Source organism: Aulostomus chinensis, chromosome 10 (assembly GCF_037954235.1).
Source record: "Aulostomus chinensis isolate RoL2024-O1b breed Wild chromosome 10, RoL_Achi_v1.0, whole genome shotgun sequence".
In the NCBI taxonomy this organism is placed as follows: domain Eukaryota; kingdom Metazoa; phylum Chordata; class Actinopteri; order Syngnathiformes; family Aulostomidae; genus Aulostomus; species Aulostomus chinensis.
The window spans coordinates 15,989,247-16,003,179 of NC_141329.1; the positions used below are offsets into that span (position 1 = coordinate 15,989,247).

General features: G+C 37.6%; 1 protein-coding gene across 5 annotated transcripts in view; it reads right to left on the reverse strand.

The window, feature by feature from the left end:
* The window catches only part of bcas3 (BCAS3 microtubule associated cell migration factor), a 408,395-nt gene that overhangs the window by 283,552 nt on the left and 110,910 nt on the right, over window positions 1-13,933 (reverse strand). For 4 of the 5 annotated variants that reach the window (XM_086216158.1, XM_086216161.1, XM_086216162.1 and 1 more), the window contains exon 17: window positions 6,792-6,836. The exons of the other annotated variant lie outside the window; for it this stretch is intronic. In XM_086216158.1, coding sequence (XP_086072284.1) covers window positions 6,792-6,836 — 45 coding nt within the window. The remainder of the gene's footprint in view (window positions 1-6,791; window positions 6,837-13,933) is intronic. 5 annotated transcript variants of the gene reach the window in all.

Sequence of the window (13,933 nt, forward strand, 5' to 3'; positions counted from 1 at the left end):
TACAGTTCAACGTGTCAATCAATGAATATTCAAAGAGGAGTATAAGGATTGCAAGCAATGAGATCAATGGGGAAGAAAACTGCCTCAAGCAAACTCATGTCAAATTATACATTTTACTGAATTGAGACAAAGTTTCGGATGAAATGTTTTGCCTCTTCTCCAGTTGTCCCTTCTTTGTGGCTGAACATATTATCAAGACCAACACTTGCCTTTTTAACTTCAACATGATCTATTGCACAGGACCTGATTTCCATTAGTCATGGAACAGCTCATGTCCAAACTTGCGGTCTGATGACATCCAAAATTCTCTCCAAAGCAACCCAGTGAAACACAATTTAGACTTGGCTTAGCTTACTCATGAATTGTATCATTGTAAATGCAAATTTTTAATGGCTATTCTATAATCAAATATGACCAGAGAATATTCTCATCACCACACATGACAACCTTTGAATGATAACTTGAAGGAAAGCATATTAACAATAAAATTATATGTGTAAACAATGAAAAAATGTTTTTCATGTAAAAATTTCAGGAAGGGAAAATTTAAATGTCTGAGTATACAAAATTGTCACATTCTCAATAACCCCCAATAATTAATGCTGCAAGCTGTATATATCATCTCTGAGTTGTTCCTCAACACAGGCTATCTGTTAAATACTAAGAATAAATCAATAAGAGAAGTGTTTTTTTTTTCAAGAGTTTAACATTGAATGAATACATGTACCTCTAATAACTGTTTTCAGTGCATGAGGGAATTACAAAATAAAGACTGAGAAAAATATACGTAGATTCAGCGTGGTTTATAAGTGACAGATATCTGATGCACTGGATAGGTTTGATACCAATCCAGCTTATTCATGGATTCACAATAAAAAATATTACTGCTGCTACAATTTTTTCCAGAGTTCTGCAGGACTGGCAGTGTTTTACTAGAGTAGGTAAAGCTTCATGTTATTTCAGCCCAGTCTCACAGCCTTTTGTGATGGCATCATGTTCTGATAGATTAATTAAGAACATGACACCAAAACGATTATGACCTGATTTACATGCTGTGGTCATGACTCGTTTTACATGCTGAGGCCAAAGCTCATTTTACGTGCTGTGGTCACGACACGCTGTATGTAATGTGGTCACGACTAACCCTAACCTTAACCCTAAACCTAACCCCACCCCTTAATGGAAATGACTGAATTTGTTGCAACAATAGCCTACCAAAATAAATAGAGACTATATTAAGAACAAAACTGTTATGTGATATATCAACCAACCTTATGGCGAGCACATCGCGTAAAACAAGTCGTGACCACAGCATGTAAATCAGATCATATTCATTATGGTATCACATTCGGAATTAATCTATCAGAGCGTGATGCCATCACAAAAGGCCATGAGACTCTGTTGGTTATTTTTGTTTCATCTAACTTGCTAACCCTTTTTCAATGGCAATCATCCTTAATGTAGTCAACAACTAAACATATAAAACACATTATCCACTTTTCCTAACAATTATTAATATTTACAACAAGAGTTCTTACTTAGAGCAGCTCACAAAAGCATCCAAGTCATCCTCTCTAGCTGTCTCATCTTGCCACATGAGAAAAAAAAGTGAGTTATTGGATTATTCAGCATGTCAGGACTGTTTGAGAAGAAGTTGACAACGAAAAGGGGTTTCAGCTGCTATAAGGCTTCCCATATGGAAATGATCTGAGAACAGTAGCTAAGTCTGGTATTACCATCCGGTCTTATAACTAACCTGGACAGTATGAAGTGGTCATAGCAGAACAGGCAATAGGTGGGCTGAGGGTTTTGAAGACCAACAGTCATGTCATACTCTCCCTGAGGAGTGTTTAACCCTGACCTATGAAAACCACCGGTTTCAAGTCAACACACTCACCTCTGTCTAAACTCAATTGTCAGGGGGGGGGAAAGTCTGGAAAATTGATGTTGGGTAATAGAAGAGTCTCTGACTCTTTATTGCCAGTTGAACTTGTACTAAGTTCGTGAAAGTAGGTGTTTCATATTTGCTGTTTATGTTGCACAATTGGCAGAGAAATATCAGTCACTCTGGCTGGTAAAAGTACAGGTATCATCCATCATATCCAACCAACTTTCATAAACTCTGGGTTAATACATCTATAGTTTTTGCGAATTTGGCCTCTTTGCCACCTACAGGCAATGAATGTCCTTCAATTCAAAATCCACTAGCCTTTAAATGACATTGTATGGGGTTTAAAAAATGAATGGATGTTTAAACAAATAGTATTTACCCCACAAGGGTGTCAAAAAACATTACTGTCAACAAAATTATCCTACCAAGCAGAAGAAAATGGATGGATGGATGGATTATCCTACCATGGGATCATACCAACCGAGATTCAAGTTGACCTGATATTTCGACATGAGTGCTTGGTAGCTATTACTACATTTTCAACATGTATTCAGTACTTATGGGTTATAAAATATTCATCTTGATTTGGCTCTTGTTTTGATCTCCACTACAGTACACATCTGTTAACTTGCACAGGTGTGATTCTGGCTTGTGAGTGTGTGTGTAATAGTCACATTGTTGGCTGAATAACTCAGCTGACAAACATCACACAACAACTTCTTGGCTACTTGACAGAAAACTTACAGATCGCACAAGTCTCATTTCACTGCTGCTTGAATGTTATTGACAAGCAGGCTCTGCAAGCACTTCATCAGTTTATCAATATAGATTCAGTCCCCATTAAAGTAGTGCAATGTAACACAATAACTTGAAAAAAAAAAGCTAAAGACAGGTTACTGACTTAAACAAAAACCACAAGGTTTTTCTGAGCTTAACTAAGACGTTTTGACGGCTAACACTAACCAGTGAGTTTCCTTAACTACACAGTTGTTGACTTGTTTTGTGTGTTTTTTTTTTTTTACCTTAACCTATCTGATAAATGTTTGGCCCTAGCACTAATATAGTTGTTTAGTGCCTAAACTTAAAATAGAGGTTTTATGCTTAAAATGTATTGATATTACATATAACACATGATTCTATAAATACTATGATGATTACTAATTATATATATATTAACAAATATTTTTGTAGTCTAAAAGTGATCAAATTGTGTTTACCTAAACCTAACTGAGAGGTTTTGTTTTCAAAACCTTACCAAGACGTTTTGTTGTCTAAAGCTCACCAAACTACAACAGGAAATTGAAAAAAAAAAGAAAGTAAGTGAACAAGGAAAAAAAAAAGAAAAGGACAAGGAAAAAAATGAACATCTTTCTGGTTCTTGCTATTATTGTTTATTTCCTGTCCTCTGCAGAGCACAGGTTAGAGTTCTAAAAATGTGCTGATAATGACCCAACAGCTCTTCTTTTACAAGTAAAACAAAATAAAATTAAACCCATCTAAGAATTTCTGGAAGTGGTGTATAAAATTAAACATAACACAATAATGACTTTTTTTTTTTTTTATAACAGAGTAAGGCCTATAACTCTACAAAAATGGTTGTGAGGGCAGAGTGTGTCCAAGCAGTTCAACCAACTTTCACAGTATGAGGGTGCTGAAAAGCCTTTTGCTGGAAAAACTTTCTTTCTCTTTAGACTGTCAACACCTCATAAATTACTCCTTGGATGCGATGAGTTGTTGATGTCTTTGTTTTGCCGATACTGTGCAGAAAAAGGATTAGGAAAAGGAAGTATTGAGAGTGGAAACATTATAACTTGTATTTCTCAAATTTATTAGGGTTGGGTCAAGGGTAAAAAGACAAATAACCAAATATCAAAAGTAAATTTCATCTGGGAAAGGAAGATAGAGGGTAGATTAAGTTACACTCAGGATATTGCCTTTGCTAAATCCAGGATGCCCTTGCCTTCTCTTCAAAACTCTGTCTATTCCAGTGTAACCATCTACAAGAAAATGCATTGAACCAAAAGCTCCAATGAGCCATTGTTTGGCTAGTAACCCGCCTCAGCACAGACATTTTTGTTAAAAAACATATTTTATTTTTACTGCATATGTCATCACTTTGCCATCTGTGCTACCGGGTAGCTGTGGATACAGTGACAACTGTTTGCACAATATGTGTGCTCCTCCCTTGATATCAATTGTCATGGATTTGAGTGAGGTCTTTGCACTTATGAAAAGCCTCTGCAGACATGAGCCTAGTTCAGCATCCCACATGGAAAACAGCAACTGGTCTTTGGGAGTGGATTCTTGGTTAGGAAATTGCTTGGCAAAAGTTACAAAAACAGTAACCCAATATCAATAACATATGAAAAACAATGAATTGATACTGGAGGGAAATGACATGAACCCCTCACACAGGTTTTCCTTGAGTACTATTGACATTTAGCAAGGAGTGGACTTTTTCTTTGCAACTTTAACTCACTGAATAGATTACTCACGTCATTTCCACTTTTAATTTAACAAATGAGGACTCTTGACTGAGCTAATAGCTTTTCCTCAAGGGCATAATTCAATCTGTGACATCAACCATCAAAGTCCCTTTGCATTACTATGTCCAACGTAACGTGAGGCGCCTCTGAGGGGGGATGGAAATCCAGCTGCAGCTTCCATTTATTTTTGGGAGAGACTATGCAGTAAACAAAAACAATGGAGCTCATTCACTTGAGCAGGCCACAAAAAGCTATGAAAGTGTTGTTATGCTGATTTTGGGCCAAATGACTCATTAATATCAGAAAAAAGAGCAAGAATTAAAACTGTGATAAAGAAGAGAATGGAAGACAGAGAGAAGTAGTGAGAGGGAGCAGTCATGTGTAGGACAAATCCTTCAGCATCACATTTATTGTTTTACAACAGTCAGTCCTGGAAAAGATTAGGTCTTGGGTTAACACTTGGCCCTAATGACAACCACTAGGGAAATATCAAAGAGAATGGGCAACAAATTCTCTAAGAGAAATGGGCTTTACCTACAGCCAATATCCTAATAAATGTAGAATTACCACATCATATTATTAAAAGTGCAAGATATTATAAATAGATTGCTGTTCAAAGAACTATACATTAGTGTCTCATCCAGTTTTTTGTGTAAATATATGCTTACAACATGGTAAAAACCCTCTCAGAGATTGAAAAGAATGTCATCTCATTCTAGTACTTGTTGTGTGAAGGTCTTTTTTCTTTCTAATCAGTTCATCACGTATGGCTAGTTACTTTTTGGAAGGCCAGCTGGCTAACTGACTTCCCCAGCTCACATCTCCATACACTGTAAGAGAAAAAAATAAAGCTTTAACTAGCTCAATTGGAGCAGAATGCAAATATCGTGAAGGACAAGATTTTGATGCGAATGATGCGCACCTTTGAAAACTATATGCTCTGAAATCACTAAGGGTCTAGATTACGTGGAAGGTGGATGAAGACAAAAGGGAAAAAGCTTCAATTAAGAAGTATGAGTGACTGCCTACAACAAAAGATGAAATCCAAAACTCAGGGAAGGCACCACATGCTATTCATTTTCTAAAGTGAATGGAGTCAACGGGGAGGAAGTGGAGAGCGGGGATCCGGGGAGGGAAGGGAAAAGTTCACTTCAGTGAGCAACTCAATCATCTCTCCATAAGTGACTCTGTCATAATGGGGCTTCTTTTAAAAGCTTTTAAGCATCTGATTTCACAAGACAGCATTGACAAGAGACTTGGCCTCATATCCCTGGAAGAAAAAAGTCCACAATGCAGGAGTTCCTTGAATTTGAAACATGAAAATAAAGTCTGACCAAAAATTTCACAATAATATTAGCCTGAGAGACACTTAAATTTTTACCATTTAGACATTGTCATATTAGCTATTTCATGTTTGGAATGTGTTCATCTAATTTGCTAATCACTGATCGGTTTCGTGATTGCAGATCACAAAACAACATTTGCATTTATTTGAGGACCTCTGACAGTGAACTAACTAAATGTAATTTGGGCTAGAATACCAAATTTAAAAAAAAATTAAAAGGGCTTAAAGTCACCAAAATGTTCCAAATGACATTGTTTCTCCACAGGTTTCCCACAATAAGCAACACACATTTACATGTTCTTACAAATTTCAAGAGATTTCTTCCAACAGATTTTTTGCCATTAGGCCAGAATATGACAAGGCAAAACCACTGTGTGCAGTAACACCTCTAACTAAAATACATGTGACCAAAGCGTACTAAAGGAATATTCAAACTGCGTTATATTTGGAACAAAAACAAAAACAAAAATAAAAATGAAAACCTACGCAGTGTAAAACAAATATACCCTTTTTTATAGGGTGACTCAAAGAAACAACAGATGAACCAGTCAAGAAGTGGCATAGCATTGCCTTAAAGCCTACAATATGACCTCTGGATGGTCCCCTGATAGGCTAGACCTTGGGCATGTATGTTTAATGTTTAGAACATATGTTTTAATAAGAAGATAGAAATTATCATTGAAATAATCAAATAAAAAGATAAACACAAAATACAAATATACTGTGCAGTCTACGCTGAACAACTGAAATGAAATTCAACGTAGCTCAATCATCTTGACTTGATAGGTCAACATATACCAAAAGAAAATGTGAAGGGTGTAAGAAAAACAAAACCAGAAAACAACAACAACACCCAAACCCAAACAATAAGCTCAAACAATGATGAGAAAATAAGAAACACTCATCGCTTGGATCACCCATCCCGGGACACGACTGAACAAACTCTGTAAAATGTGCTGAGAATATACCAGGAGACAAATGAAAGGTAAAGAAGTTGATGGTTGTGTTGTGGTGGAGTATACAGTTGCATGCTGCCCAGAGAGCCAAAGAGGGGAGAAGCAAAACTCACCATGGAGTTTTAATGGCAAAACATCCCGCCCCAAAGAGGTAAGGTCTTCATGAAAGGGGGTGGGAGGGGGTGAGGGGTAGGGTTGAGGGGTAGGGGGTGAGGAGGGGATACAGAGATAGATGGAAAAAACATTATTAAACTATCACACTTGAGGAAGCACACTTCATATTGCATAGTTTTTATGTGTCTGTTTGAGTGCATAACACAGATGAGGCAGGAAACAATGTCTGTGTACCAAGATAGATTTGAAAATCTGCAGAATGGCTTCATGACTCATCTGCTCAAGCTGCTCTGTAAAGTGTGATACCATATATTTGGCAGACGCAGTGTGTTCAGACTTTGCTTTTTTTCCCCTGTTGGACATATGTAATGTATTTTGTCTCCTTGACATTAAAGGGATTGGGTACATGTGCAGAAATGTAGGTTCGACCACAATCATGTAAGTACAACACAGACCAACAATAGGAAACAGTTCTGATTGTTGAGATGGAAAAAAAGAGTATGAAGAGTTTATTCAACTTGTTTAACAACTGGCACAAATAAAACTATCAGTGCTCAGCCATTGTTGAGACAAGAAGTTGTGTTCTGGCATGCAATGTCTTTTTTTAAGTGTGAATGTGTATTTATGGACCTGCATTGTCTTGTGAATGCATGTGTCTGTTTGGAAGCAAGGGTGTGGGCAAATGTGTATTCACTCTGATTACGTTAACAAGTACAAAATGCGTGTGTGTGTGTGTGTGTGTGTGTGTGTTACCCACATTGCCATGTTTTTTCAGGGTGTACTGTCTATCTGTGCGTGTTCTAGTGTTTACAAGACATTAGGAGTGGGAGTGTGTTCCTGTGTTTATTCTGCATGTCCAGAGATAGTGACAGAGCTCCATAAACAGTTTACAGTAAATAAGACTTTTCCCTACAGCAATAAAGGTCCGATGAGACTGAACTCTGTCCCTACCAGCCAACCTCCCCCAGTCATGAAAAACAGAATCTCCGGCCAAGCAAAGCACTCTGCAGCACTTCTTCACTTTATCGCTTTCACTGCATCCGTCCAGACCCTCCCAACGATAGCACATAGTCTCCAATTAGTCTTGGTACATGGATGTGTAGAAAAATGTTCCTGTGGGAGACAGGGAGCAACAATTTGCTCTGGAATGTCTTACTCCTGGAGCGCAAGTTGACAAATGAACGCAATGGTTGGTGTAATTGTGGCCCCTAGAAAACTTCCACTTATCAAAGAGCTGCAGAGGGGGGTGGATGGCCTATACCATCTACCCTCTGCTGAGCCTATCGACCTTGCGGAGGCCCCACTGGGTACCCAGCTGGGTAAATGGATGGACACCAATGGATGAGTGATGGACGCTTGAAGTGAGATCTCCACGGGGGTTGTCAAGGGGCAAGTAGATTTGTAGGCTTTGGGGTATATAACATGCCACTTTGTTGTTTCCCTCCCAGTTTCTAGCATTGTACTATTGACAGAACTTATTGGTGATGCATAACTGTCATGGGATTCATGGTAAAATATTCTAATATACATATATATATATATATATATATATATATATATATATATATATATATATATATATATATATATATATATATATGTATGTATGTATGTATATATGTATAAGTTTAAATTGAGTGAAACATTTCGACTTATGGAGTTATCTATTTAAAACTTGAAATGAAGATTTGAAAAGAAGTGAAGTACATTCTGACTTCAAGGTAAATTTCATACTATTTTCAATCTGCAAACACTGAAATACCATATAGACATTCTTTTAATAGAAAACATTTAATATAATGTTGAATAATGTTGCCATTAGCCTCTTGGTATCCTAATATATTTCCTCCTTGTCCTGTCATCCATTTTAGAAGGACATCCTGATATTGGTGGTGGTGCCACATTTTCTTCATTCACTGATGATCTTCACAATGGTGCAAAGAATTGCACATCAATGAATTTGAAATTCTTTGTTATGTTTTTTTGATCTTGTAAGTTTGTTCTGAGTCCAGTTGCCTATATTGATCATTTTTGGAGAATTACGATGACCTGGATGACTGAGAATGTACACAAATACATGCAATTGTCATTTATTATGAATAAGCTTTCATATTATTTGGTTTGGAGTGTATTATCCAATGAACAATGTTGAAAATGCACTATTTCTTATCTTTTTATTTCAAAATGGAAAACATAGATTTTAAGTGTTCATTAGTTTGAGGAGTAAACTATTTCCATGATTAGCAATTTTGCAAGTTAAAGGTCTTTAATCTAACACTTGCTCTTTCAAATTAAAATGTTAAATGTTATTCCAAGAATGAAGTCAGTTTGTAAAAAAAAAAAAAATCAACCATAGTAAGCAGTTTGATCACAGGACAAAGAGCTGTGTAATGCACAGCCTGATCCAGCAGGTTTGTTGAAAAAGAGACCCACACGGGCTGGCAGCATGTTGGGCAACACTAGTTACACAAGGGTCAATGGAGTACAAGGGGTATAAGTGAGTGGGTGTGTTACTTAGAAAACAAAGGGAGAGGGGGAACAAACCAATGGACAGATGAAAAGAGCCAGTGTAACTGACCCATGAGTGCAACGACCCCACTCCCGGGGAATAATCTTTCACACATTAATATCCTAACCCGTAGGCCCTAATAGCAATTCTGCCTGGGCCATTAAAATGAAGAGAAGTGAGGTGATTTGTGCAAATGGTTTAGTCTCTCTGCCATGTGATGCTTGCATCTTTAAAGCCCCTTTCAAACGCAGGTCTCTAAGGCTATGGAAGACAATGGCTCCAGTGCTAGCCTGGCTCTTATGTACGTATTACAGTAATCTGACTGCACATCTGCATCAGGTCAGAGGGTCTCACTCATCCTCTTTCTGTTGTCTTTCTCATTACCTCGCCTGCCCTCTTGCTACATTTGCTTCAAAATATCATCAGTGGGATTTGGTCAAGAGTGGTGTTTTGTTTTGTGTGTGACAATCTTTCCATTTTATTTATTTATTTTTTTTGTATTTGTCAGACATTGTGTAGATGGGACAAATGTGCAATTGTTTGTCTGCTTTCAAAATCCCCAATTTGACACCGACAGGCATTTTAACATGTTAAAACTGTCCTCACACAACTCTGGTGACTGCAGGAACAAGTTGGCTTTCCTGGAAGGTGATTGTCATTTCTCATAATCTTTTTTCATAGATTAAGTCCTGACAGTGATGTTTCACCAGGGGAGAATATTTGGATTTTGTTACTGGTGTCTTTGTCATACTTTGGGTTCAATTTCTTTACCACAAATCCTGGCAAATTTTATAGTCATAAAACAAGCAATTGAGTCAGAGCTGACACTCCTCTCTTTGATCAAACCTCCCAGGAGATTTTGAGAACTACCAGAAGTTTGGCTGCTCCTCTCTACACTCTGACCTGGCTTGTCTGGAAGGAGGTTATCAAGCAGATGCTGAGCCACATTTGACTCTGCCTCCTTACTCTGATGGGGTGAATTCCAAAATACAAATTAGGGGGGAGGGGTCACTGCATGAAATTGTTGAGGTTTTCTTTGATGTTAAAGAAGAGAAACTACTGCATTTGCACACTTTTATTCAATGCCACAGTGCATGAAGATATCTTTACAGTTGGCTTGGCCAGACAAAGGGTGGAAAAGCTCAGTCTAAATGTGTGTTTGCTTGTGTGTGTCACAGTAGAGTGTACGCATAGGAAGCCTGGTAGGGAATGTAGGTTAAGCAGCTGGTGTGCTCTTCTGCTGCCCTGCCAACAGGGATCTGCTCATACAGGTGTAAATACAGCTGCCGGACGCTCCTCTCTCTCCCTTGCTGTCACACACATTCACACACACATACATACATGCTCATCCGTGAAAAGAGAGAAAGAAAAAGGACTGGCTGCACAGACAGACAGATGGTGCTTGGGTACTCCTGTGCAAGTATAGCGTGAAAGCATATGATATCACCCCAAACTCTAGGGGCCAAACCTGCTGCCTCACTCAGTTTGTATGTGTGTGTGTGTGTTTTTTTTTTTTTTGGTGTGTCTGTGCAGCCATGTGCATGCAGGAGCAGGCCGCACAGCTGCATGTCTTGATGCATTAATACTGATGCTTCCTCTGGACTGGATGGATGAGGAAGTGCCGATGCAGCCAAACAGGTCTCATAATGTCCAGCTGAGGGCTGAAGATACTTTGAAGTGTCTCACAACCGGGTATAGACAAACAATTATCAATGATAGATTTTATTTATAATACATGTCTAAAGAGAGGAGAAACGAGCTAAACACGAGTTTAACGGTTCTTACTAAGAAGTATTGTGTGTCTGAAACCCTAAAATTATATAAACTGTGTAAGAGAGCTCTGCTGTTGTCAACTCACTGCCAGGAGTCCCATTGTTGTACCAGAAAACATGTCTGTTCATAAACATGAACCCACATAAAGTAATTCTACCAGAATACTTACTAGAGCATCAGATGTGCTTTAAAGTATCATTGAATATAGTCTCTAATATTACCTTTAATCTGAGTAAATTTCCATAAATCTGTAGCTGAAAGTGAAACTCCATCTGCAATCAACCAAAGAAATTCTTGGTCAACTGAAGCCCTGAAATTTAGACTAAAAATCGACTAATTTTATATATGAAAAATATACTGTGTCAACTATCAGCACAAAACCTGTTGAGGAATATTTAGACAATTGTTTATGTCATGTTATAATAATTGACCTATCATTTGTCCTGCGCACAGAGCGAGACTGAACGGAGGAGCTCGGCATCATGGCTGAGACACAAATAGACTTTTAACTTAAAACTTTACTCTTAAACACAAAAGGCAAGTCCACGGTAAGAATTTTTACAATTAAAACAAAACAATTATTAGACTAAAACATTGAAATATCAATTCTGATATGTTCATGTACTCAAAACTGACGGGGCAACCTAAGGTGGACAAGTTAGCTTACCGTTTTTAGGTGATGCGTCGTCGTGTTTGTCTTGGAGTTGTGATATGCAAACTGTTGTTTGCAAACTTTGCATTCGACTTTTTTTCCATTATCTATTTTCATGAAATGCTGCCACACTGCACATGTCTTTGACATGGTGGACGAGGACTGACTTTAAATGAAACCGTCAAAATTAAGTATACATTCATCAAACCACCAGACATTGGCCTTCTAGTACTCTTCAGTCTGTCAGTCTCTAGTGGGTCGGGCTAGTCCAAAATAGCAAAAACAAGGGGAGTGTTCAAAGATAGATTGTTATCTATGAAACAGGGGTGTTTTTGGTTCTTTCCTCCTGATGAAATTAACGTGGCAAAAAAATCGACCAATCAGAATTTTGGTCGAGCCAGAATGTATTGACTAATAAATCGACCAGTCGACTGGGAGATTACAGCCCTACCATCTACCAGTTGAGTCACACTCAGACACTCACTATGGTGACAAACTTTGGCTAGTAATTGAAATATTGAGATGGTTGTGGCCGGACAGAATTCCTCTGAAAGTTTTCAATTTCAGTTTCCAACTGGCTGCCACCTACTGTGTCTCACTGACCAACCACTGAGTGGATGAAGAGCCTTGGTGAGTGACTCTTTAACATAGGCAAATTCACACAGATCTCTGCTACAACCAAAGCTTATTTATATTACAGTGACACATGTCTGCCGCAAAGCCTTAATGCCACAGTGACAAGGTAAGAGACAAGGCAAACCAGATAAAGGGGATAAAAATCCTCACAAATCTACTGCTGATTTACAGGGCCCCCATTATCCACACATATATATGGGATACTTGAGTTAAATAATTGCATGACAACAGACAAAACAAATTGCTCTCACCATACAGAAAATAAGTTGTAGACCGTTAACCATGTTTACACTAAGACTTTCATGGGGATGTCTTCTCTGGTGTACAATATATTTGGTTTTTACCAAACGAGTCCTGGTTACATAATCTGAACAGCTAACATCAGTTAAATTAAACAATTACTCACATGTTATGAACTGTGAAAATAAATTTTCAGTTGTCAAGCAACAAAAATAAGGATTAAATACAGACTCAGATGCTTTACCTAAGACTACAGTCCAGACTTTGCCTATATCAAGATATATTTATTTCACAAACATGGATTTGTGAAAATGTGTGAATTTGTGACACTGTGATGTCCTGATAACAAACAAACATGTAATATCATTATTAGGTAAGTTATTCCAATAGTAAAATTATTTCACAGGATAAAAAAAACTAAGTGACTCATGAACATAAGATGCATGTAGAAGCAGTGAACTAAAATGTATGACTTCATAAATAAAAGTATCGATTGTTGCTAAAAACACAAGATCGGGCAAAACATTGAAAATATAATATAGCAATGAGCGATGAGCCAATAAGATGGAAGAAAAAGAAGTCTTCAAAAACATTAAGCTGTTTATCGATTATTGCCTTGCAAAGGTAACAAAAGTATAGAATACATAGCCAAAATTGTTGCATTGCCATAACAAAGATGCAAAAAAGAGACACATAAAGAAGATTAAAAAAAAAAAATTACCTCAGATTGGTGAATACAGTGTCAGTAATTTTTTTTTTTTTTTACTAAGAGTCTTTAACTATACTACAAATCTATAAATGAATGCAAGCAACCTGAAGGATCTTACTGAGTGGTAAATTAGGACATTCCTTTTCAAAGAATTTTAAATTTAACTTTCCAGATGTACTTTATTTTGAGAAGCCCTTACACCTTTTGGCAACATTATATGATATTACAACTGCTGAACCAAATATGAATCAGTGGGAAGCAGAATATCACACTGATTGGAAACTCTAAATTGACCGTAGGTATGACTGTGAGTGTGAATGGTTGTCTGTCTATATAAAGAATAATTTCCCTGCGATGGATTAGCGACCCATCCAGGGTGTACCCCACCCCACCTTTCGCCCGAAGGCTGCTGACAGAGGCTCCAGCCCCCCCCCTCCACTCCCCCCGCAACCCTTAACAGGATAAGCGGTAGAAAATGTATGGGTGGATGGATGGATTTTAAAGCTAAATTAACCTCAATTATCATGTAATATGTCCACATATTAGATTAGAAGTAAATAAAAATGCTTGACAACTAACATGAAATTTTTACTGTTTATGTAGCGTCAATGTCAAAAGTCAT